This window comes from Sapajus apella, unplaced genomic scaffold (assembly GCF_009761245.1).
Source record: "Sapajus apella isolate SASKATOON/1434 unplaced genomic scaffold, GSC_monkey_1.0 scaffold12, whole genome shotgun sequence".
Lineage (NCBI taxonomy): Eukaryota > Metazoa > Chordata > Mammalia > Primates > Cebidae > Sapajus > Sapajus apella.
This window is the reverse complement of record NW_022436952.1, coordinates 32,552,149-32,579,041: the sequence shown is the minus strand read 5'-3', so window position 1 is coordinate 32,579,041 and position 26,893 is coordinate 32,552,149. Positions and strand designations below refer to the sequence as shown.

Here is a 26,893-nt window from a genome sequence, read left to right as displayed (position 1 = left end):
GTTCAGTTCACCTCAGGGCTGATACACACCTTTAGAATCAGATTTTGGTCTCTAATATTATCTTCCACTGAAAGCCAGAGCAAACAGGTTTATGTTCATTTCATCTTGGCCTATAATTTCTCTTTAAAGTGACCATTAATGTTCACAATTAAGGCATGGCTTGGGCCATTCTGAGAACAAGCTCTGGAGATCACAATTTTAAAGGATTAAATAATCATAACAGTATTCTTTTTTCTGACAAAAGTTTTCATCTGACAGTTATTGAATTATCTTGGGAATCTCCCAAGCCCTAAATGATTGCAGCAAAGATAAGTGTCACAAATTCAGGAAACAATAGCTTCTGCTATGGCCAGTAAGCTGCTAACAGACCATGCTTCTGCAGAAAACAATTCTGAACAAATTTTTTAAAGCAATAACCTACATGAAGTCACTTTAAAAAAGAAGTCCAGCCCTGGAAGAAAGAAAAGCCACAGGATCAGTTTCCTGTTTCTATAGCTTTTACCCAGAGTGCAAGACACAGGTCCATGTTGTGCAGGATAGCTTAAGTTCCTTTAGAAAACCACTGTTTTCCATGGTGTATCTGCCACGTTTTCCCTGTCCAGTCTATCATCGATGGGCATTTGGGTTGGTTCCAGGTCTTTGCTATTGTAAACAGTGCTGCAATGAACATTCGTGTGCACGTGTCCTTATAGTAGAACGATTTATAATCCTTTGGATATATACCCAGTAATGGGATTGCTGGGTCAAATGGAATTTCTATTTCTAGGTCCTTGGGGAATCGCCACACTGTCTTCCACAATAGTTGAACTAATTTACACTCCCACCAACAGTGTAAAAGTGTTCTTATTTCTCCACATCCTCTCCAGCATCTGTTGCCTCCCAATTTTTTAATGATCTCCATTTTAACTGGCGTGAGATGGTATCTCAATGTTGTTTTGATTTGCATTTCTCTCATGACCAGTGATGATGAGTAGGGACATGGATGAACCTGGAAACCATCGTGCTCAGCAAACTGACACAAGAACAGAAAATCAAACACTGCACCTTCTCACTCATAGGTGGGTGCAGTGAGAACACATGGACACAGGGAGGGGAGTATCACACACTGGGGTCTGTCGGGGGAGGAAACAGGAGAGGGACAGCAGGGGGTGGGGAGTTGGGGAGAGAGAGCATGGGGAGAAATGCCAGATGTAGGTGATGGGGAGGAAGGCAGCAAATCACACTGCCATGTGTGTACCTATGCAACAATCTTGCATGTTCTTCACATGTACCCCAAAACCTAAAATGCAATAAGAAAAAAAAAAGAAAAAAGAAAACCACTGTTTTTCCAGCTGGAAGAGTCAGGGGACACAAAGGGGGTACACCATAGCTGCTGGAAATAGTTGAAGAAGGAAGCTCTGAAAGAAGTGTTTGAGATAAGGGAGTTCCAAACTCTATATGTCAGCTTGACCCAAGTCTCTAGCTGACTTGTTAACTAAAAAGAAAGCGTTCCGGCCATTAGCGGACTGTCAACCAAAGACATTACATGGCAATTGCCTCGTCTCATTTTGGTTTGGAGTTCTTCTTAACAGTCTCCACACAGAAAAATATATAGGTGTTGTTTTGCCCTGGAAGCCAGACAGACCAGAATATTGTGTATGATAGATGATTCAGCTGTCCTTGGATAAATCCCAAACACTATGTTCCTTTCCAGGCCTGAGAATCGCCGGACGCTGTCCAACATGATGTGATCACTCAATATGTTACATGCATCACTGAGCTGCACAGCCCGTTTCTTCCTCAGTGCTTTCAAAAGTTCGTACTTATAGCACTCCACTTCTTTTGCAGTGCTGACAAGCACAGCAACATCCTTAGGAGAATAGCCCCTTTCAAAGAAGCGCTTGCATTTGTTTGCCACATAGGTCACTATTTGCTCTACAGTAAAGCGTTCCTTAATTTTTAAGTTTCCCTGAACACCCTGGGACCATTCGGCTTTAAGAAGTACCTCAAGGGACCCAGGAGGGATGTTAAGTGAAGGATTCTTTCTAATTACTTGCATTTCTTTTTGTAAGTACTTGGCTATTGGATCTGCATTGCGAACTATTCTGGTGAGCTCTTCTCTTGGATACTGTTCTGAGAGAAGGGGAAGGCCACTGTGATCCAAGTGGCTGGTCTGAAAGTAGTCCAGAAAGATCCAGAGAATTCCTGGGCCATTCTCTACTCTCCGAGTGATGGTTTTTGCCTTCCCATACCAGTCCCCATCTTCAGTGCGGAAATTCTGAGCTTCGTCAATGATGATGTGTTGAATGTGTTCAAAGTTATTTTTCAGGAATGTTTTCCGAGTCACTGCTTTGCAGATCTTTCTATTACTGTAAAAATTAAAATGACACATTCAGGTTTGTTCTAACTGAATAAGGGGAGAAAATGACTCCATCATGCTCCCCTGTACAGTCTGTTGTCACAAATGATTTTACCACTTAATTCTCAAGGAGCAAGGAGGCTTAGCAGAAAAAATTAAACCTAGATTAAATAACACTTAGAGATATAAGATCCAACTGCTTACCTGATGAAGTTCCTCAGAGGCTGGTTCTCACAAACGTAAAGAATTCTCTGTTCCTCACAGTGAAACACATTCCTGATCTTCTCCATGATCTTCATGGCCATGATGGTCTTCCCTGAGCCAGGTAAACCGTGGACAAACAATTCCCTGTTCTTGCGGAGGTTTTTGGAGAATATCTCGTACTGCTGGGCTGTGAGCAGATTTAAAACCTCACAGCCAAGCTGGTCACTCAAGAGAGACCTGAAGCCGAGCAAGACAATCACAAGGGACTGCAGCAGGGCTTCCATGTGCTGGGTGCCCGCAAGGCGATAGGACGGGGGATAATGCATCGGAGACACTGCAGCCTCCAAGGCCTCTGTGCTGCTCTCGGGACTCAGGTAGAGGACCTTGGCCCTGACACACACCTTCCCGGTGTAGCCCCCCATGTTCACCAGGTTCTGCTTCAAAGTAAAGGCGGTGTGAGTGCAGTAGTCCTGGCCCTCTGTATCCTGCTGCCTGAGAATGGTGTAGAGAATGGGAGTGCTGTTCTGTGCTATCAGCAGAGCATCACAGATGACTCCCGGCTTCTCCTGCAAGTTCAGGTCCACAGCCCAGCTTCTAGAGAAGATCAAAATTCCCGGAAAGAAAGGTTGCATTTGCTCATTTATTAACTCCTCTAGTCCTTCATGCTGTGAGGTCAGGTCCTTCCAGAGGGACTCTGGAGTATATTGCAAATGTCCCAGTGGGACTGTATGTGAAAAGAATGATAAATTAGGGGATGAGGAATAGTCCTATTGATTATGATGACTAATTATAATTAACTGATTAATTTGATGATGACTTACAGATGCTTCAAATATTCTTTTATAGATATTATTATATTACAATCATAAAGGAAAAGAACCCTGGAATATCTGGCATACATCGTCTAAACCCATGTGTTTTTTTAAACTTATAACCCTGGGAAATTCCTTAACCTAAGACTTTGTTGTCTCATTTGTAAAACAAAACTAATAATATCACATTTCCTATGGGGGAAAAGAAATGAAATAACATAAAATGTTTGCCTCATTGCAGCTTCTTGAGAAATGTTGGTTCTCTTCCCCTTTCTACTTTCAACATACCTGAATCTCAAAGTGGTCCACTGATGGGAGTAGCAGGAGACCCCCCACCAGGAAGAAGGTACTCCTTGATGCCATATTTGCAGAGAAGGAGTCATGTTAAAGCCTTTATTGGCAGGGAATTTCCTGCAGTCCTAGACTGGGAGATCCTTAAAGCTATCTCTCCCAAAGCAGAATTCTTGCATCACTTAGAGATCAACATATGGCTCATCCCTATCACAAAAGTCTTTCCTTTGTCACAGGCAAACAAGAAATAATTGTGTGACATGAGAATATACTTGCATTGGAGGGTTATGCACTTATTTCAAGGATCATGGGTTCCAAAGGGGGGGAAAGATAATTGTCCTGTTGCGGTAGTGTTAGAGTACAAACCCAAATCAATGTTTGTAGTGTAATTTCAAAAGAAATTACCCAGATTTTATTGGTAATTGTTTATGGTTCATTGTTGCTCATGTTTCTCATTTGTACCAGGTGTTCACACAACTTGATTATGCCTGCAACCTCAATGACAGTGAGCAGGAGATGGCATCTATTGTAAGACACATCCAGATTGTAGAGATGTTAAAATATGGGGAAACACACATCTTAGAATGGATAATTTGAGCGAAGCTTTGGAAACCAAAGGAATGTAAAATAAGAAAATAGATCATTTGTTGATTGTACCAGGAAATCTGCCCATTTCTCCGGTCTTCACAAATTTTCCAAGGAAGACATATTTATTTCCATATTCATATGCATGAATAAGGATTGAAAGAGGTCAAGTGAGAGCTGGGTGCAGTGCCTGTAGTTCCAGCTACTCAGGAGACTGAGGCAGGAGGATTGCTTGAGCTGAGGAATTTAAGGCTGCAGTGAGCTATGATTGCACCACTGCACTCCATCCTGGGTGACAGAGCAAGATACTGTTTCAAGAAATAAAAAACAAAAGAGATCAAGTGACTTGCCCAATATCACACCACTAGGAAATGGCAGAGCCAGAGTCTGAACCCAAGTCTCTTGGACATCAGATCCTCTATTGTTTCTGCCCTGCCCCGCAAGTCACAGACTACTCCTGCCTGATACATGGTAAAAGTCACTAAAACACTTGATGTTTATTTACCTCATCATTGCATAGGTCTTTTTTTTTTTCTTTAATTGTATAATGGAGCATGCTTCCAAAGGAAATTATGTGACAATAAGAAGTGTCTCTTTCATTTATTTGATACTCTACATAACAGTAATGGCAAGGACCAGAATGGATGTTCAATTAATGCCACCACTCCAGGTACACTAGAGTGGTCACAGGTTTAAGCAAGTGGCTTTCCCTCTCTGGGATTCCACAAAGAAGACAGCAACGGATTCCTCAGCAAAGCCTATCATGGGAGCAAGGGATAAGAGTACAGACAAGTCATTGACCTTGGTCCTAAAATATTGTTTGTGCTACATGATTGTCCTAAACCCAAAAAACAAGAAGAAATGCATAATCCATCTCTATTTTATTTTTTTGTTTTCCATCTTGACCTTGATTATATTCCTTTCTCATATTTATAACTACCATTCCTCCGGAAAATCTGGCAGGGATAGGCAGTTTTTTGGCTGCTCTCTAGTGCAGTGTATGACTAGTTTGACCAGATAAAAGGTTTCCAATCTAAATGAGCCTAAAATCATGAGGGTGGTTTGATAAAATTGCATACTAAAAGCCCCTCTCCCCACATATTCCATTTGTTATGAGTGGACTAGGGACTCAGATATGCATCCTTTTATGGTGATCAGCCAGATTTGGGAACTACAAGACCAAATAGTCTTTTTTAAATTGTACTTTAGGTTCTGGGGTACATGTGCAGATCATGCAGGATTGTTGCATAGGTACATACGTGGCAAGGTGGTTTGCTGCCTCTATCCCCCCGTCACCTATATCTGGTATTTCTCCCCATGTTATCCCTCCCCACCTTCCACACACCCTGCTGTCCCTCTCCTGGCCCCCCACAACTGACCCCAGTGTGTGATGCTCCCCTCCCTGTGTCCACGTGTTCTCATTGTTCAACACCCACCTATGAGTGAGAACATATGGTGTTTCGTTTTCTGTTCTTGTGTCAGTTTGCTGAGAATGATGGTTTCCAGATTCATCCATGTCCCTACGAAGGACACAAACCCATTGTTTTTTATGGCTGCATAGTATTCCATGGTGTATATGTGCCACATTTTCTTCATCCAGTCTATTATTGATGGGACATTTGGGTTCCAAGTCTTTGCTATTGTAAACAGTGCCACAATGAACATACGTGTGCATGTGTCTTTATAATAGAATGATTTATAATCCTTTGGGTATATACCCAGTAATGGAATTGCTGGGTCAAATGGTATTTCTAGTTCTAGGTCCTTGAGAAATTGCCACACTGTCTTCCACAATGGTTGTACTAATTTACACTCCCACCAACATGTAAAAGTGTTACTATTTCTCCACATCCTCCCCAGCATCTGTTGTCTCCTGATTTTTTTTAAATTTTTTTTTTTTTTTTTTTTGAGACGGAGTTTCACTCATGTTACCCAGGCTGGAGTACAATGGCGCGATCTCGGCTCACCGCAACCTCTGCCTCCTGGGTTCAGGCAATTCTCCTGCCTCAGCCTCCTGAGTAGCTGGGATTACAGGCACGTGCCACCATGCCCAGCTAATTTTTTGCATTTCTAGTAGAGACGGGGTTTCACCATGTTGACCAGGATGGTCTCGATCTCTTGACCTCGTGATCCACCCGCCTCGGCCTCCCAAAGTGCTGGGATTACAGGCTTGAGCCACCGCGCCCGGCCTGTCTCCTGATTTTTTAATGATCGCCATTCTAACTGGTGTGAGATGATATCTCAATGTCGTTTTGATGTGCATTTCTCTAATGACCAGTGATGAGCATTTTTTCATATGTTTGTTGGCCTCATATATGTCTTCTTTTGAAAAGTGTTTGTTCATATCCTTCACCTACTTTTGAATGGGTTTGTTTGCTTTTTTTTTTTCTTGTAAATCTGTTTTAGTTCTTGGTAGTTTCTGGATATTAGCCCTTTGTCTGATGGTAGATTGCAAAAATGTTTCCCCATTCTGTTAGTTGCCCGTTTGTTCTAATGATTGTTTCTTTTGCTGTACGGAAGCTCTGAAGTTTAATTAGATCCGATTTGTCTATTTTGGCTTTTGTTGCCATTGCTTTTGGTGTTTTAGTCATGAAGTCCTTGCCTATGCCTATGTCCTGAATGGTTTTGCCTAGGTTTTCTTCTAGGGTTTTTTATGATGTTAGATCTTATGTTTAGATTTTTAATCCATCTGGAGTTCATTTTAGTGTAAGGTGTCAGGAAGTGGTCCAGTTTCTGCTTTCTGCACATTGCTAGCCAGTTTTCCCAACAATGTTCCTGAATTCTATGTGTGATACTGCTTAAGCTAGTGGGGTCGATGAGGTTTCATTTCTTTTTTTTTTTTTTTTTTTTTTTTTTTGAGACGGAGTTTCACTCATGTTACCCAGGCTGGAGTGCAATGGCGCGATCTCGGCTCACCGCAACCTCCGCCTCCTAGGTTCAGGCAATTCTCCTGCTTCAGCCTCCTGAGTAGCTGGGATTACAGGCACGCACCACCATGCCCAGCTAATTTTTTGCATTTTTAGTAGTGACGGGGTTTCACCATGTTGACCAGGATGGTCTCGATCTCTTGACCTTGTGACCCACCCGCCTCGGCCTCCCAAAGTGCTGGGATTACAGGCTTGAGCCACCGCGCCCGGCCTGAGGTTTCATTTCTAAACCACTTATCACCAATAGGATTGTAACATCATCACATCTTACATATGGGTGTGCAGAGCATACTTTCAGGATTTTACAAAATAAATATAATAGTTTAATCTCCCTTTATCCTAACATAGAAACTGGTTGGTGTTGAGTAGACAAACCATAATTACCTGAAAATAAGCGTTGCTGGAGTTCCTTTTTATGTTCCAGGCCTTTCTTGGAGTACACTGGTCTGCTAAGGGGAGGCCCACCAGATAGACTCAGCTGAGATTCAAAATCTTTGGACAACTGTACAAGATCTTAAGAAAGAAAGAAAATTCCTGTTATTCTGACATGTTAGTTTATCTCCTCATGACTGAAAGAGGACTTATCAGTAGGTGGAATATGTGACTTTCTAAATAGTGTGACTTGAGAAATAATATCAAAATAACTCCCCATTCACTCTGTCTAGATAAGTGCCTTTATTGCTTATCAAGGTCACCAAAATCCACCAGTGAAAAGCCATTATTTGGAAGTTTAAATGTATTTCTCCATTCAGTATAATTCTTTATTTTCTGTATCTGGATAGCATTTTGTTTGTACACCCTTATGATACCTAGCACATTCTTTTAGTACTCCTGTCTGTGCGTGTATCTTCTTTTACATCCCCTCTCCAACTGCCCCCACCTCTCCTGAACCTAAGTCTCAACTCTGTTAAATATAATCTCATATCTGACTTGCAATTACTGTTACTCACACTTAAAAAATAGCTTAGGGCTTGGGCACAGTAGCTCATGCTTGTAGTCTCAGCTACTCAAGAGATGGAAGCGAGAGGATCACTTGAGCCCAGGAGTTCAAAGCTGCAGTGGACTATGATCACGCCACTGCATTCCAGCCTGGGTGCCATTCTGACACCTTTGCTTATTCCTGAAGTTATAATGAGATACTGTGTGAAATCAAAGGACGTTATAAAGTGCATTGTTTAACTTTTTCATGTGCTTTGGAGATTGAAGTCAGTTTTATAACATTTCCTTTCCAAATACCCATCCACTTTACTCAGAAGACTGTGTCCCAATTTTTATGTTCTTCTCTCTGTATTTCTCCAGACTTGGGGTATTCTCAGGTGTTATAGAGACACTGAGATAGCCCACTAGCCCACCAAATTATAGCATGATGGGGTAAATATAGAAACATGTTTGGGAAGCAGTAGTGCTGCAAGGAAAGAAATATTTAAAACTTAGGAGTGGAGGGGCAGAGCAGATTATAGCCGCTGGTATACAGCATAATGAGTACATGGTGATGAGTGGAAGAAGTGGCAAATTATCAACAGAATAAACAGAGACATGGAATAATATGAAAGGTATTGAGGACAAACCTTGAATACATCCCTATCCCCGTGACCCTCATCACCCTGAAATACTTTCTGTTCTTTTGTTTTTGAGACAGGGTCTCACTCTCACCCATGCTGGAGTGCATTGGTGTAATCATGGCTCACTGCAGCCTCAAACTCTGGGGCTTAAGTGATCCTCCTACTTCGGCCTCCCAAAGTGCTGGAATTATAGGTGTCAGCCACCATGCTTGTCCCTCAGCTACTTTCAAATTATCCTGAGCTACAAAATTAACAATGTCCTCAAGGATCAAGAGATAAACTGCATCTTAATTTAGGCAGAGGTACTAGTATAAAGGGATAGCAAACTTCAATCCAAAGGGCTTTTATTTATTGATTGATATTTATTTTTGTTTTTGAGACAGTATTTTGCTCTATTGTCCAGGCTGGAGTGTAGTGGCACAATCTCGGCTCACTGCAAACTCCTCCTCCTAGGTTCAAGTGAGTCTCCTGCCTCAGCCTCCCAAGTAGCTGGGACCACAGGCGCATACCACCACGCCTGACTAATTTTTATAGTTTTAGTAGAGACGAGGTTTCGCCAGGTTGGTCTTGAACTCCTATTCAGGTGATCCACCCACCTCAGGCTTCCAAAATGCTGGAATTAGAGGTGTGAGCCACCAAGCCCAGCCCAAAGCACTTTTAATACTTCAAACAAGCAACCCAAAAAGCAGTACTATTCTGGTGATGGTTTACTAAACAGGTCTAATTGAGAAGAGATCCCTCATTCGTAGCCAACTGCCAGTTTCTGTGTTATAAATCTTCCTACCATGGACAATTTCAAGCTCCTAATGTGATCATCACTAAATACAGAGTTGGAAAGCAACGCACCATGGCACTCCATTTCATGATATTCCCGCCACATAAATACAATAGATGTAAATAATCTCTCAAGCAAAGATAATAGCAAAATATAGCAAATAATTAGGAAGTGGTGAGTTTGAATTTATTACACTTGTTTCTGATATAATTTATTTAGGTGCAAGTATATGTAACCTAATTTTTAGTAATAGCTATGTTTCACAACTAGCTCAAGAATTCCTGAAAATTTAATAATTGATCCTAAAGCCAGTAAGAGTCATTCCAGTACATCACTGCAAGGGTGGCCATTCTCAAATAATTTTCTGTTAAGTTACTGAGATAAAAAGTTGCCACTTGTAGGCCGGGCGCGGTGGCTCAAGCCTGTAATCCCAGCACTTTGGGAGGCCGAGGCGGGTGGATCATGAGGTCAAGAGATCGAGACCATCCTGGTCAACATGGTGAAACCCCGTCTCTACTAAAAATACAAAAAATTAGCTGGGCATGGTGGCGCGTGCCTGTAATCCCAGCTACTCAGGAGGCTGAGGCAGGAGAATTGCTTGAACCCAGGAGGCGGAGGTTGCGGTGAGCCGAGATCGCGCCATTGCACTCCAGCCTGGGTAACAAGAGCGAAACTCCGTCTCCAAAAAAAAAAAAAAAGTTGCCACTTGTAAGACACATGAGTTAGGTTTCTAATCCCCCAACAAAATTTTCTCACATATGAAAAGTAGGATACTTGGGGATTCAAAATAAAGTGTTCAGTGGATATAAGATGGTCAAAGTCATAGGCAGCAAAGGAAAATTTAACATGGGAGGTGCCAAGGATGTAGAAAGGACAGGGAAGGAGGGGCTTTCTCCCCCTTACCTGGATCTGTGTCTGTCATCATCCCTACCCATTTCTCGGTTGTCAGGCTGCAGACCTGCTTGTCCTTCACTATCCATGACTTGGGAGCTTCTGAGAACACAGCACAGCAGAATGGCTTTACTCTGATCATACAAGCATAGCCATATAGCTCTCCCCTAGCTAACACATCCACGATTTTGAGTGTGAAGGTTATGTGGCATTGGAGTTGGCAAAAATGAACACAAGGTAATTTGCATATTGCCGTTTCTATTTTCCATCTCAAAGAGTCAGGGTCAACATTTTCTTTTGCACATCCCAGGACTTTCCTACTCTTATCATCCACTCCAATAAAAAGATATCCTCCCCTGGTGTTTGCAAATGCCGGGATGTATTCTGGAATTATGCTTTTTACATATTCTTGGATGTGTTTTGTAGAGAACTGTTTAAACTCTACTAATTGAGACTCAGGAAAAGGCAGGATTTCACCATATTCAAGATAGTCTTTTTGGAAAACTCGATCAGCAGGATCTGTGTTAGGGAACTCTTGGTGTATAACCTTCTGAACTTTGTGACAAGGTCCTTCTTCCAAGATTTTTGCATTCTTTTTCTTGATCTTCAGGAAACAGAATGCTTCTCTTGAATCCATGGGAAGCACAGAGGTTTCAGATCTACAGTATAATGAAGAAGTGAGGCTGCAAAGGCGGGGCTTGACAGAGCCATCTTCAGGGAAAGGGTCACTGCTCCAAGATTTAACAAAAATGTAAAAACACCTTCCTTGTTGCTTGGTCTCAAAAAAAGCCTGCAAATCTGAGGACTGAATAAGGTCTCTCAAAGACTTTTCTAAATCCAGCCCCATCTCCACGGGATGCTCATCCTTCTTGGCCATCCGAATCACTCCTCCTCCTGAGTTTAATAAAGCACACGCAGCCCGGAGAACTCTCTCCTTCTCTTGGTCTCTCTGAATTTTCTGCAGCTTTTTTCTGTTTTCTTCTCCAAGAGTCACTTCTCCTACATTGATGACCAGGTCTGGATAAGATGGTTCCACCAGCAGGGAGCACCGGTTTGCCTCCATATCAAACTCACAGCTGAAACTATCAGAAGAAATGGATTGTTACATGCATGCAATTCATTTATTAAAAGGATATTTATTCTGTGTCTGATATGTGCTGAGAGAAGGCAATAGACTAGCAAGCAAGACAAGAGCAATCCCTTCTCTTTAGGAGGAGAATGGCTGGCAGGAAAGAGTGCTGATGAAATCAGTATTTAACATCATGTATGATATGAACTATAAGAGGAAAAATATGCTAACGGCGTATCTAAACTAATCTGGAGATTATGGGTCAACAAGACTTCCAAGGCAGAGGTAACATTTAATCAAGACCTAAAGAATGCATTGGAATTGTCCAGGTGAAGTTATCAGCATTGAAGAATGGAAGCAGTGGATTACATAAAGGGCATGTGCACTGTGGCACGAGATTATCTCAGTTTAGATTGTCGATGTTCCAATGAACAACAACTTTAGGGAATGAGTAAAAGGAGACAACATTGAAAAAAAGACTATAGAGAGGATTGACCGTGAAAAACCAGAGGTAGGAGAAAAACCAAGGGTATATGATATTAAGGAAGCCCAGAACAAAGTCACCTGCACAGAGGTCTCAGATCTATGACATAATGAAGAACTGAGACTGCAAAGGCAGGGAGTGACAGAGCCAAGGTGTCTAATACTGCTGACAGGTACAGCTAGGTATTGACTGGAAAGTGTTAATAGGTTTAATAAAATTAAGGTTATGGGTGACTTTAAAAAATACTGTTCAGAACCTGGGCAGTGGGCACCCAGAGGCAATAAACTAGGGGCTAAGGTCTTAGAGACTAGAGTTAATGGAGATGGCTTGAATTCCACTCGTCATTAAAAGTATTATAATATTGCCGGGCGCGGTGGCTCAAGCCTGTAATCCCAGCACTTTGGGAGGCCGAGGCGGGTGGATCACGAGGTCAAGAGATCGAGACCATCCTGGTCAACATGGTGAAACCCCGTCTCTACTAAAAATACAAAAAATCAGCTGGGCATGGTGGCGCGTACCTGTAATCCCAGCTACTCAGGAGGCTGAGGCAGGAGAATTGCCTGAACCCAGGAGGCGGAGGTTGCGGTGAGCCGAGATCGCACCATTGCACTCCAGCCTGGGTAACAAGAGTGAAACTCCGTCTCAAAAAAAAAAAAAAAAAAAAAAAAAAGTATTATGATATTAACCAAGACATTCAATCTTTCTAACTCTGTTTTCTTACCTATAAAACATGGTACATCCGCCTTAATATGCCCGTTATGAGAATTAATTGAGAATAATTTACAAAAAAGATTTAACACCATGCTTTGGTTCACAGGTGTTCAGTAAAGGAACCTATATTAATTGTCCTTTTCACAATGAGTCAAAGAATGAATGGGAGGTAAGGAAACAGTATCACCAAATATACACAACTTGTTCACTATATCAAGCTATAAAAGAGAGAGGTAAAAAGAAATGTAGCAGGAGGAAAAGAAGTTAAAGAATTTTATTAAGATGGGAAAGGCCTGAAAATATTTTGATGGCAAGAAGCCAGTAGGGAAGTGAAAATTTAAAGATGTAGAAGGAAGTTGGGATGATTGACGCTGTAAAGGCCCTGAAAAGAAAGGTAAGGAAGGAATATGATCCAGGATGCAGAAGGTCAGGAGGAGGAGAAAAGGAGATAACGGGCATGGGCGAAGGTGGGCTTATCACTTTGGTGGGAGGAAGCTGAAAGAGTCCCCCTTCTGATAGCTTCACTTTTCCATTTGAGATAGGAAATAAAGTCACCCCTGAGACAGAGGCACTTGGTATAAAAACAGGACAAAAACATTTTGTGTACCTGAGACGGGGTCTCACTCTGTCGTCCAGGGTAAAGTGCAGTCGAAGCTCACTGCAAACTCTGGGGCTCAAGCGATCCTCCCACCTCAGCCTCCTGAGTAGCTGGGACTACAGGCCACTATGCCCCACTAATTCTTTAAAAAAAAATTTTTTTTTTTTTTTTTTTTGTAGAGATGAGTGTCTCCCCATGTTACCCAGGTTGGTCTCAAAGTCCTGGGCTCAAGCAATTCTCCTGCCTTGGTCTGCCAAAGCACTGGGGATTATAGGCATGAGCCACAATGCCCAGCTGCCAAAAACATTTTATTTATTTATTTATTTTTAAAAGATGGGGTTTCACTATGATGGCCAGGCTGGTTTTGAACTCCTGACCTCAGATGATCCACCCACCTCAGCCTCCCAAAGTGCTAGGATTACAAGTGTGAGCCACCACGCCCGGCCTGCCAAAAACATTTTAATAATAGAATGGAGACAGTTTGAAACAGACATTATAATGAACAAGATAGATATTTGACACAGGAAACAACTTACAATGAAAGATTAATACAGCAGATAAAATAAATCATATCTTCAAGTATAAATATAGATAAACTCACAAAGCATGATGATAAATTTAAAAAGCAGGTTTGCAGAAAATAATATACAATAGCATTTAGATAAAATATTTTAAAAACTATAATAAATGTTTGTATTTAGTAAAAGGAGAAAAACATAGTGAATAAAGATGCACATTTTTTTTTACAGAGGTTACAAATAAGGATGGAAAAGAATGAGATTAGAAAATTAAGAAGCCTTTAACTATATATACAATGCTGCAAGTTCAGAAGCAAAAGCACCTGAACCAAATACATCTCAGAGGTGGGTGGGACATAAATTTTTGTTGTTTTTTTCTCTTTGCATTTCTGGAATTCTGAATTATTACAACTTTTTTTTAAAAGCCATCCTCCAGGATTTTATCACGGAAGTCCCTGAAACCTGGACTCTGCACTCTTAAGACAAATAGGACAGACCTGGGGAAATGGTCAGACCTTATATTGTGTTTTTGGCCTTGAAAATAGCAAGTGACCAGAATCTGCCGTAACAACAGGCTTTTAAAAAGACCCTTAAAAAGACACTGTCTTAACTGTGGTGTTAGCACCAGCCAGCTCTCTGTACATTTGCTAGCTTGTAGTTTTCTAAGACTGAGTAAACTTCTTATTTTTAGAAGTGGAGGTCTGGTTTGTAACTTTCCTTGTATTTAATTGGGTAAAAGTATTTTCCACAAACCACCATCTATTTTGTGAACTTTGTTAGTCATCTTTTATTTGGTAAATTATGAACTGGTATAAATTTGTACAGTTCATGTATATTAATTGTGGCAAAGGTGTACAGATTTCTATATTTTGGATAAGAAATTTTTTTCTCTATATAATAAATCGTTTCTTATCTTGGCATTAAAAATGAAATTTAAAAAGAACAAACACAATCAACAAATACTTCATATTATTATTTGAAAATTATTTTTAAAACAGAATAATTTTAAAGGTCAATACAATCAACAAATACCTTGCATCATTATTGGGAAATTATTAAAATAAAATTTACAACAATCAGTAAATTCAAAACCTATTTTGAAGTCATCAGGGATATATACAATATGTAGAAGCAGACTATCACAATCTTATTTTCCTTTTCTACAAAAATCCATCCTATACTAAAAGCTTGCAATTACAAGTCTCAGTGGGTGCTAGTAACTCTGGACAGATAAGGTGGATGTTGATGCAGGTGACAGGGAATGAGATGACTGAGGTATGAAGACATTTAGAAAAAATTTGTTAGATAAAAGTGAAGGCTGGCCCGCCTTCGGTGGCTCACGCCTGTAATCGCAGCACTTTGGGAGGCTGAGGCAGGCAGATCACTTGAGCCTAGGAGTTTGAGACCAGGCTGGGCAACACAGTGAAATCCCATCTTCTCAAAAAATACAAAAATTAGGCAGGTGTGGTCGTGCTCACTTGTGGTCCCAGCTACTCAGGAGGCTAAGGTGGGAGAATCACCTGAGCCCTGGGGACAAGACCGTGGTGAACAAGATCGTGCCACTGCACTCCAGCCTGGAGGTCAAAGTAAGAACCTGTCTCGAAAAAAAAAAAAAAAAAGGCCACCATGCCTAGTTTAGACCCTTGCCTGTAAATCTCTATTTCTCAACATTTCATTCTGCATTCCAAGACCACTGAAACATCTTTGTCAGGTTATTTGTAAAATATTCCTTTTGATGTATAGGGATTTCAAAGTTAAATATTTTCTCTGCCCCATACACTTTGCTGTCAAAGCCAATTTTGTTGATAGTTTTTTTATTGGCAACTGTATTTAAACAGCAACATCACCATCTGCTTAGATTATTTTACAGACAAAAAAAAAAAAAAAAAAGGTTTGGGGAGCTCTATCCCTAGCTCTTTCCTTAGGGTTAAAGGAATTATAATGAGTATCACTTGCACATTCTTTATAAGGTAGAGATATTGTCCCATATAAATTTGAAATCCCTAAATAAAATTAAACTAAGTCAATAAGAAATTGAGAATTCAGAAAAGAAACTCAGGACACTTACCAAAGAACTTCAGAAATAAAAGCACCTGATTCTAGTAGATTTACAGGATAGCTTTCTCAAACTTTTCAATGTAGCCAGAGTTCCCACCAACGCAGTGAATTAACACCACCTGCTATCTCTTTCCACCAAAATTAGTCCTGAAGACTCTGTATACAGAAACCTATGTAGACAAACATAGCAGAGTTCAAAGATTAAGACTCAGATTTCCTAGCTTCAAACCCAGCTCTGCCATTTATTAGCTGTGCGGTTTCCATTTATTAGCTGTCCCCATTTCTCCCCATGCCCCAGGATCTACTCCTGCAGGAGCCCTGATGGACCAGTAACTCTGACAGGGGCATGCAGGGACAACCATCCCTAAGCAGGGGTGTGAGAGGGTGGCATTTGTGCATTCCTCCCCTGCCAGGGAGGCTTACCTAGTTTGCTCAGCAAACTCCCTAAAAGGTGAAGACTTAGCCTGGGAAAACTTTGCAATGTCAAATTGTCTAGAAGCAACTAACTTTCTGTATGCTTCTGGGTAGTTCTTAATTTTTTGTTTTATTTTACTTCCCCTTTCTTTCCATCCTCCCAGCCATCTCCCCTAGATCACATGGGATTGGCTAGCCTCAGACAGAAACTGAACAGAAAGGGAAATGGGAGGGCAGAGTAAGATGGTGTAATAGAAGCCTCCTCCCACCATCCCCCTTCTCCAGCAATGACCACTTGGTGCAGAGAAATCTATGTGCTTGGGGGAGGGAGAGCACAGCGATTGTGAGACTTTGCATTGAACTCAGTGCTGCCCTGTTACAGTGAAAAGCAAAACCAGGCTGAATCCAGCTTATGCCTGCCCATGGAGGCTGAATTTGGACCAGCCCAATGAAGTGCTATGGAGCTCTAAATAAACTTGAAAGGCATTCTAGGCCACAAGGACTGCAACTCCTAGGCATATCCTAGTGCTGAGCAGTGCTCAGAGCCAGTAGACTTGGAGAGCACATGACCAACTGAGATACCAGCTGGGGCAACTAAGAGAGTGCTTGCATCACCCCTCCCCCAACCCCCGGCAGTGCAGCTCTCAGCTCCAAAAAGATCCCTTCCTTCTACTTAAGGAGAGAAGAGGGAAGAGTAAAGAGGACTTCTGTCTTGCATCTCCTTGGCCCCTCAATAATCAGCAGCAATATCCAGGTAATATGCCGTGGGTCTTGGGTGAGACTCTACTGGCTTCAGGTGAGACTCAGCACAATCCCAGCTGTGGTGCCTACAGGCAGAAACTCCTTCTGCTTGAGAAAAGCAGAGGGAAAAGTATAGGGGACTTCATCTTGCAGCTTAGGTGCCAGCTTAGCCACAGGGATTAGAGCACCAAGTAGGCTCTTGGACAGCATTTCTGGACCCACCTGGGCCAGAGGGGAGTCCACTGCCCTGAAGAGTGAGTGCCAGACCTAGTAGCATTCACCAAAAGCTGAAACTGGATGCCTTCCTTACACTTTATACAAAAATTAACTCAAGATTTAAACGTAAGTCCTAAAACCATAATAACCCTAGAAGAAAACCTAGGCAATACTATTCAGGACAAAGGCATGGACAAAGACTTAATGACTAAAACACCAAAAGCAATGGCAACAGAAGCCAAAATAGACAAATGAGATCTATTGAAACTAAACAGCTTCTGTAAAGCAAAAGAAACTATCAACAGAGTGAAGAGGCAACCTACAGACTGGGAGAAAATTTTTGCAGTCTACCCGTCTGACAAAGGGCTAATATCCAGAATCTACAAAGAACTTAAACAAATTTACAGGAAAAAAACAAACAATCCCATCAAAAAGTGGGCAAAGGATATGAACAGACACTTCTCAAAAGGAGATATTTATGCAGCCAACAAACATATGAAAAAAAGTTCATCATCACTGGTCATTAGAGAAATGCAAATTAAAACCACATTGAGATACCATCTCACACTAGTTAGACTGATAATCATTAAAAAGTCAGGAGACAACAGATGCTGGAGAGGATGTGGAGAAATAGGAATGCTTTTACACTGTTGGTGGGAGTGTAAATTAGTTCAACCATTATAGAAGACAGTGTGGCAATTCCTCAAGGATCTAGAACTAGAAATACCATTTGACCCAGCAATCCCATTACTGGGTATATATCCAAAGAATTATAAACTGTTCTGTTATAAAGACACATGGACATGTATATTTATTGCAGCACAGTTCACAATAGCAAAGACTTGGAATCAACACAAATGTCCATCAATGATAGATTGGATAAAGAAAATGTGACACATATACACCATGGAAAATCGACGGTGAACTCACTTTTGACGAAGGTGCCAAGAACATACACTGCGGAAAAGACATTCTCTTCGATAAATGGCATGGGAAAACTGGATATCCATACACAGAAGAATGAAACTACATTCCTATCTCTTGTCACATATAAAAATCAAATCAAAATGGGCTAAAGACTTAAATCTAAAACCTCACACTGTGAAACTACTACGAGCAAACATTGGGGAAGATCTCTAGGACATTGATCTGGGCAAAAATTCATTGAGCAATACCCTACAAGCACGGGCAACCCAAAGCAAAAGTGGACAAATGGAGTCACATCAAGTTAAAACACAGCAAAGAACATAATCAACAAAGTGACAAGACCCAAAAAATGCTAGGAAATATTTGCAAACTACCCATCTGGCAAAGGATTAATAACCAGAACACATCAATAACCAGAAGCTCCAACAACTCTATGGGGAAAATATAATAATCCTATTGAAAATGGGCAAAAGATTTAAACAGACATTTCTCAAAAGAAGAAAAATGGCCAACAGACATGTGAAAAGGTTCTCAACATCATTGATCATCAGAAAAATTCAAATCCAAACTACGAGATATCATCTCACCCAAGTTAAAATGGCTTTTATCCAACAGACAGGCAATAACAAATGCTGGTGAGGATGTGAAGAAAAGAGAACCCTCATACAATGTTGGTGGGAATGTAAATTAGTACAACTATTATGGAGAACAGTTTGGAGGTTCCTCAGAAAACTAAAAATAGAGCTACCACACAATCCAGCAATTCTACTCCTAAGTACTGACCCAAAAGAAAGAAAAATGATATATCCAAGAGATATCTGCACTCCTATGTTTCTTGCAGCACTGTTTACAATAGTAAGATTTGGAAGCACCCTAATCATCCATCAACAGGTGAGTAAAGAAAATGATGTGCATATACACAGTGGAGTACTATTTAGCCATAGAATAGAATGAGATCCAATAATTTGCAACAACATCAATGACTGGAGATCATTATGTTAAGTGAAACAAGCAAGGCACAGAAAGACAAGCATTGCATGTTCTCACTTATTTGTGGCATCTAAAAATCAAAACAACTGTGTTCTTTTTTAGATGCCTTTTTTTTTTGAGACGGAGTTTTTGCTCTTGTTACTCAGGCTGGAGTGCAATGGCACGATCTTGGCTCACCGCAACCTCCGCCTCCTGGGTTCAGGCAATTCTCCTGCCTCAGCCTCCTGAGTAGCTGGGATTACAGGCACGTGCCACCATGCCCAGCTAATGTTTTGTATTTTTAGTAGAGACGGGGTTTCACCATGTTGACCAGGATGGTCTCGATCTCTTGACCTCGTGATCCACCCGCCTCGGCCTCCCAAAGTGCTGGGATTATAGGCGTGAGCCACTGCGCCCGGCCTCAACTGTGTTCTAAGAGCAGGATGGTTACCTGAGGAAGGGTCGTGGAGGGGAAGGGGTGAGGTGGGGAGGATTAATGGGTACAAAAAAATTAGAAAGAATGAATAAGACCTACTATTTGATAGCACAACAGGGTGATTACAGTCAATAATTACTTAGTTGTACATTTTAAAATAACGAGTGTAACTGGATTGTTTGCAACTCAAAAGATGAATGCTTGAGGGTATAGATACCTCATTCTCCATGACGTGGTTATTTCACATTGCACGTCTATATCAAAACATCTTATGTACCCCATATATATATACACATCCACTATGTACCTACAAAAATAAAATAACTAAACAGCATAATCAGATTGTTGGTAACTAAAAGGATAAGTGCTTGAGGTGACGGATACCCCATTTACCCTGATGTAATTATTGAACATTAAACATTATTATGGGTTACATGAGATGTATTAAAATATCTCATGTAACCCATAAACATATACACCTACTATGTACCCACAGAAATTAAAAATTAATTTAAAGAAAAAAAGAAAAGAAAGGGAATTGGGCTGCGACAGACACGCCCTTTTGGAAAACTAAAACACAGAGCTCTTTGTCCTTCTCAGGTAGCACGTGTAGTCTACACATCTTGTCCAGAGGGAGACATTTTTTCTCATTTCTCCCCTCTCTAGATTATAAGCCTCCCCACAGGGTAATGACAATTCTAATTTTACTTTTTAGCTCCTATATTAAGGACAGTAATTTACAGTGGTTGGTCACTCATGCAGACACCTGTAGAACTAGTTTCTCAAGACTACAATTCCGAAACCTGAGACCTTCAGCCCTTGGAGCCACCAAGGTGCACTAGACCCAGTGGCCTGCCAGATTTCAGGTCCTAAACCGCGGCTCGCTGGCTAGGGGCTCCTCCAGCTTACAGCGGAAGCAGGTGCACAGGGCAGGCCCCCGACGTCCCCAATGCCTTCCACCCCCATCACCCACCCCCGTCCCACCACCCAGTCCTCCATAGCCGGCTTTTTAGGGAACTTGCTGAGCAAACTAGCTGGGCTCCCAGGCAGGGGAGAAAAGCACAGATATCCCCACTCCACCCCACGCCAGCCCCTCCCTACCCTCCAACACCCCAACTCCTGACTGGGGAGCATGGGAGCGTGGCGGGTGCTGCTGTCTTCTCTAACCTGGCATCCAATTACAGCCCGAAAGGGACTCTGCTGGACTAGATCCTGAAGCACTGGTAGAAACGGGAGCTCCGCAGTCCCAGGCTAGGAGAAGGGACCCTCTCTGATGTCTCTAGCTCCAGCGCGTCCGAAGCCCCCTTCGCGTTTCCCTGGAGGTTCCAAGGGCGGGTACTTATACACTAGCGGGTTGGCGCCAACCCAGGCACGCCCACGCAGGGGATGCACGCGCCAATGGGAGGGTCTACTAAGCCCGCGAACTCTTTGCCGCGTTAAATTGTCTAGAAGCTTCCAACTTCCTGATTGTTTCCAAATGGTTCTTAGTTTGGGGGATGTGGGGGGGGGGGGGGGTTTCCACCCCCTTTCTCCCGCCCTTTCCCCATCTCCTCGCTCCCTCCCTCCCTCTCTCCCTCTCCATCGTCCATCTATTCATCTATCTGAATTACAATACAACAAAAAATAAAGATTGTGAAGAAAGACAGAAGAGCTCGCTTTACGGAGGTAGGCCGGTTCCTTCCTTGTACCCTCTCCTCTCCCGGCGCCTGCGGTCCCATCTTCCCGGGGCCCCTCCTCGGAGGGTCCAGCTGAGCTCTCCAGAGCTTTGCCCTTCTAATCCGCTCGAATTGCCCAGACTCCAAGCTGGGCTTCTCTCCCCATCGCCCCAGAAAGTGGGTCTTGAAGACCGGGCAAGAATTTGGGCCTCCGCTTCTTTTCCAGACCCCCGACCCCTTGCTGAAATGCGGCAGGTGTGCACACTGGGCGGCGCTTGGTTCCTGGCTGGGTTTCTGGAGCCTGAGGCCGAGGCAGGCTCCGCAGACCACGCGCCAGAGTGGGTGGATTTGACCGCGCGGGTGCGCGGTGCTCTGTCAACCCTGGTCACCGTCACGCTGCTCGTGATATGAGCAAAACCAGCCAGCGTTCTGCTTTTCTGCCCCGCCGCAGCCTTTAGCACCTGCCAGGGTTCGGTCCGAGTATTTGGATTTTGGAATCCTCCTCTCTTTGGCCAACTCCCCCGCCCTGGGCCGGGCTCCGTGCTGCCAGCACTGCGGGACCCTCGCGGATGCCTGGGGCGGCCCTGCCTGAGGCCCAGTTCTCACTGATGTGGACTGGCCCAAGGGTGGGAGCCGCCGTTCACGCTGGACTGATTAATACAAGCTCCCGTGGAGGCGAAAGTGAGACAATAAAACGGATTACAGTATACATATACAATGTATATATGATTCGCGTTCATATATGTTACACATATGTGTATGTAACGCACGTTTGTTGAAATGCGGTCATAATGCTCAAACTGTTTCATAATCCACTTTCTTTGAATGACCGCCTTTTCACTTCAGTAAATCTTCATATTCTCATATTCCAGCTTCTCCATTTTTTTAACGTATTGTTTACAGCTCGTTTGCGCAAACCGATATCAAATCCAGAACCATGAATCTATAAAGTGCTAAAAGACTGTCAACCTAGGATCCTATAACAACCACCAAAAAAAGGGCCTACCTAAATGGAGACAAAATAATCACTCCAGACAAAAGAAAAAAAAAATCTGATGGAATTTGTCACCAGCCGATCTTTCTTATGAAAAAATATTAAAGGAAGTTCTTTAGGTGGAAGGAAAATGATACCCGGATGAAACTCAGATCTACAGAAAGAATGAAGAGCACAGAAGATCGTAAATACTTAAATCTAAAAAAATTCTCTTTTTCACTGTTAAAATTATTCTTTTTTTACAGTATAACAAAATAGGCAGGAAGATGGTAAAAAAAAATTTAGAGGCTAAGAATACCATCAATATTCTAAGTTTATTGATCCCAGTCTCAACGTAAAATCAAATGAATTACTATCAACATGGAAGGAGACTTATGCCTTTAACTTTGATGTACAGGCAGGCAGAAGAACATAGAGGCTGCATCCTCATGTGTTTCTGCTATTTTCAAGTGCCTTCAGCTAAAAATAATCCTTATGCCAAAATGGAATATTTGGGAGCAACAGATTCTGCCACCATTTGGTACCTTTGGCCAAACAGAGGTTTGCTTTACAGACCTCCTGGGTTCTGTGCCTGGCAACTGCACAAGGAGGGTACACCCACATGCCAGCTTCCCACAGTGACCCATGGGGTAGCAAGGAAAGAAGACCGTTTCTGTCCTAATTGTGTTGCTCTGTTGCACAGTTCCCTAAAATATCTGCCCCTACCCCCAGCCCACCCTACCCCACATTTTATGGAGGTAGGTGAAGAGCTTTTTCCTCCTTTGCTTGTCCATCATCCCCTCCTTCTCAATAGGCATGAGTTCAGGCTGTTCATGAAACCAACTGTAACATAAGTGGCGCTACTGCCCTGATAATCTTGACTCCTTGCTCAAAGGCACCAAGAACTACCTCTCCCTAGGCTGCAATGTGGGAAATGCCTCATATACTACATGAGAGATTGCAAAGAAAGGGGTCACCAGAACAATCAACCCAAACAGGATATAAAATGGAATGTATGCAATGATTACAGCTCTGCTAAAATATATCTGCTGGTGGACTAGCCCTGGAAATGAACAAGCAAAAATGAAAACAACTGGACGATGTGGCAGTAATAATAGGGATTGAATTTTCTTTTGTGGTTCTCTATTTTCTAATCTTTCTATAATGTCATTATATAGAACTTGTAATGACAGGTATATCTTTTATGTTTCTTAGTATATAAAATGCTATTCTCTGAACGTTTCCTATCATGTAAGTCATTTAAGTAATATCGATTTTGTAGAAAAATTTTAGAGGATAAGAATACCATCAATATTCTAAGTGTATTGATCCAAGTCTCAACGTAAAATCAAATGAATTACTATCACATGGAAGGAGACTTATGCCTTTAACTTTGATGTACAGGCAGGCAGAAGAACATAGAGGCTAACATGGAATTTGGAGTCAAACAGACATGGGTTCAGATCTCAGATTGATAACTTACTAGTTCTGTGATCTTGGGTAAGGTGTTTATTATTTATTTGTTAATTTATTTACTTATTTGTTTATTTTTTAGAGATAGAGTCTTGCTGGTTGTCCAGGCTGGAGTGCAGTGGTATGATCATGGCTGACTGCAAACTTGAACTCCTGGGCTTAGGCAGTCTTTCCACCTCAGCGTCTCAAGTAGTTGGACTACAGGTGTGTGCTACCATGCCCTACTAATGTAAAAAAAAAGCTGTAGAGACAGGGTCTCTCTATATTGCCTAGGCTGGTCTCAAACTTCTGACCTCAAGCAATCCCCTGGCTTTGGCCTCCTAAGATGCTGGGATTGCAGGCATGAGCCATCAAAACTGGGCCTGAGTATTTGTCTTTTAAGTCATAGCCTCCTCAGCTATAAATTGGAGCTAGTAAGATCTAAAATTTATTGAGAGCTTTCTACATACTATGCTTTACATAAATATCATTTTTATTTTATTTTTTCAATTTTAATTTTTTTTCTTTTTTTTTTTTTGAGATGGAGTCTTGCTCTGTCATGCAGGCTGGAGTGCAATGCATCGATCTTGGCTCACTTCAACCTCTGCCTCCCGGGCTCAAGCGATTCTTCTGCCTCATTCTCCCAAGTAGCTGGGATTACAGGTGCGCACCACCACACCCAGCTAATTGTTTTTGTATTTTTAGTAGAGACGGGGTTTCACCATGTTGTCCAGGCTGGTCTTGAGCTCCTGACCTTAAGTGATCCACCCGCCTCAGCCTCCCAAATTGCTGGAATTACAGGTGTGAGCCACTATGCCCAGCCAGTGTCATATTTATTTATTATTTTTATTGTTTTCAGACAGTATCATTTTCTGTCCCCCAGGCTGCAGTGCACTGGCCCTATCACGGCTTTCTGTAGCCTTGACCTCCTGGGTTCAAGTTATCCTCCCACCTCAGCCCCAAAGTAGTTGAGACTGCTGGCCCGTGCCACATGCCTGACTAATTTCGGTTTGTTTTGTTTTGTTGTTGTTGTTGTTGTTTTTGTAGAGATGGGGTTTCACCATGTTACCCAGGCTGGTCTCAAGCTCTTGGGCTCAAATGATCTGTCTGCCTCAGCTTCTCAAAATGCTGGGAGTACAGGTGTGAGCCACCGTAGTTAGCCTAAATGGAGTATTAGCTTTCAATCTTCATCTTTATCTTAAGCCATAGGTATGAATTTTATCTCTATTTTATAGAAGAGAAAACTGAATCTTAAAGAGGTAAAGTATCTTGCTCAAGGTCATCCAGCCAATTAAGAATAGAGTTGGAATTCAAGGCCAGAGTTGATCTGGCACCTGTACTCAAGCTCTCTTTTTTTAGGCAGAGTCTCACTGTGTCGCCCAGGCTGGAGTGCAGTGGTGCAGTCTTGGCTCAGTGCAACCTCTGCCTGCTGGGTTCAAACAATTCTCTGCCTCAGCCTCCCAAGTAGCTGGGACTACAGGCACCTGCCACCATGCCCGGCTAATTTTTGTACTTTTAGTAGAGACGGGGTTTCACCATCTTGGCCAGGCTGCTCTTGGACTCCTGACTTCATGATCCACCTGCCTCGGCCTTCCAAAGTGCTGCGATTACAGGCGTGAGCCACCGCGCCCAGCCCAGATTCAAGCTCTTAACGCTGCCTTATCCTACCTTACTGCTTTACATAATTCAAAGACTGGCTGGGAAGTTAAAAGACATATTTTTAAAGCAATGTGCACCATGTTTAACATATACTAAGCACTTAATATATGTTAGTTCTAACCATATATATCAGAGGAGACATGAATGGGACTGTAAAGGTATTTTGATATATGAGCCATTGACTGGTGGGGTTTGTCATACTTGGCTGGCTAAGAAGAAAGCACCTGCTTCTTTCATTGTCTCCCCCTCTACCACATGCCTCTTTCAAGCTGTACAACTGGGCAAAGACAGCCTTCCTTGATTGAAGCAGGGATGAGGGACCTTATATGCAATTGGTCCAAGAGAACTCTGAAGCAGTAAACAATAACAAGAGAAAATACATACTGGCTATGTCTTAATTTCTCATTCTTCACACCCATTTTAGATCGAGAATGGAAGAAGGAACAAAGGTGAAAACTAATACCATTTCTTTCAAAATCATGTTTGCCTTCTGTTAACTGCAGATATTGAATGGGGCAGCTAAGGCTTCTCATTCCCCTTGTGAATTAGGTAGATTCGGAGAGAAACACTGTCCCTGGAACTTTCTAAATGCCTGTTTCCTTTAATAATCAGCAATATCTGCTCTGATATTTTACCTATATTTCTTAGGGATTTTAAGGGAAGGAAGGTGGGGACATCATAATTCTACATCACCAGGAAATGCCTGCAAAGTTGCAATGGGAGGAGATAAGACACAGCAGCCTTAGAGGGGGTCTGGCAGGTCATGTCAGGAGGGCCTGACCCTGGATGGGTCAGAAATATGACCAGAGTCTGATCCTGAGCCTTGCAGATCAAGAAATTTGGACTTTTCCAGAATGGTCAAAAGGCTCTGTGATGACTGCAGATGTTAATTATAGGAAACAGTATGGGCTAGTCAGCTGTCTGCTTACAATAAAGGCTAACACTTTCCAGAGACAAGAGCTTGACAGGGGACCCTGATGGCAAACATAAGTATACTTGTTCACTCTGAATACTCCAGCATACTCTAGAGAATATTTTCAGAGTATTTATAAATTCTCAGAGTTGGGATTATGAGAACAAGGATTCTATTTAAATGTTATATTTGGGCTGGGAGCAGTGGCTCACACCTGTAATCCTAGCACTTTGGGAGACCGAGGCTGGTGGATCACGAGGTCAGGAGATCGAGACCAGCCTAGCCAAAATGGTGAAATCCCGTCTCTACTAAATACAAAAAATTTTAGCCGGGCATGGTGGCACATGCCTGTAGTCCCAGCTACTCAGGAGGCTGAGGCAGGAGAATCGCTTGAACCCAAGAGGCAAAGGTTGCAGTGAGCTAAGATCATGCCGCTGCACTCCAGCCTGGCGAAAGAGTGAGACTCCATCTCAATAAATAAATAAATGTTATATTTAACAAGCTTAGCCACTTACTTGATATGTGACTTTGAGAAAGGGAAATTCTCTGTGCTTCAGTTGTATTATCTGCAATCTGGAGATAATATGTAGATATTTCTCAGATAATATGTAGATATTTCACAATTCTGTGAAATATCTCCATGTTGTAGATGATATAACTAAAAATATTTTGCAAAGCATTTAGCCAATTGTAGCCAGTTGTAAGAGGATCTCAA

General features: G+C 42.1%; 1 protein-coding gene and 1 long non-coding RNA gene across 4 annotated transcripts; one reads left to right on the top strand and one right to left on the bottom strand.

Moving 5' to 3' along the window:
• Positions 1–1,234: 1,234 nt before the first annotated feature.
• SLFN11 (schlafen family member 11) lies at positions 1,235–20,912 on the bottom strand. 3 transcript variants are annotated; one of them, XM_032280870.1, is made up of 6 exons: positions 20,694–20,912; positions 15,834–15,993; positions 10,398–11,467; positions 7,542–7,670; positions 2,543–3,266; positions 1,235–2,348 (listed from the first exon to the last, which is right to left on the bottom strand). In XM_032280870.1, the coding sequence occupies exons 3-6, from the start codon at positions 11,446–11,448 to the stop codon at positions 1,565–1,567; spliced, it is 2,688 nt and encodes an 895-aa protein (XP_032136761.1). In that variant the 5' UTR covers positions 11,449–11,467; positions 15,834–15,993; positions 20,694–20,912; the 3' UTR covers positions 1,235–1,564. The 3 variants fall into 3 exon arrangements, with proteins under 3 accessions (XP_032136761.1, XP_032136762.1, XP_032136763.1); XM_032280871.1 differs by lacking the exon at positions 20,694–20,912 and adding an exon at positions 16,247–17,263; XM_032280872.1 differs by lacking the exon at positions 15,834–15,993 and having other exon boundaries at positions 20,694–20,909.
• Positions 12,616–14,687, top strand: LOC116553405. The gene is made up of 2 exons (XR_004269739.1): positions 12,616–12,818; positions 13,997–14,687. It is a non-coding gene; the product is annotated as an uncharacterized LOC116553405 (long non-coding RNA).
• Positions 20,913–26,893: the final 5,981 nt, after the last annotated feature.

What these genes read in the sequence shown, in the direction of transcription:
- SLFN11 (XM_032280870.1), bottom strand. Translation starts at nt 11,448, where the DNA reads ATGGAGGCAAACCGGTGCTCCCTGCTGGTGGAACCATCTTATCCAGAC. An exon ending in CCAGCAACGCTTATTTTCAG is followed by an intron (nt 3,267 to 7,541) that starts GTAATTATGGTT and finishes TTTCACATACAG; the next exon opens with TCCCACTGGGACATTTGCAA. An exon ending in CCTCTGAGGAACTTCATCAG is followed by an intron (nt 2,349 to 2,542) that starts GTAAGCAGTTGG and finishes TAATTTTTACAG; the next exon opens with TAATAGAAAGATCTGCAAAG.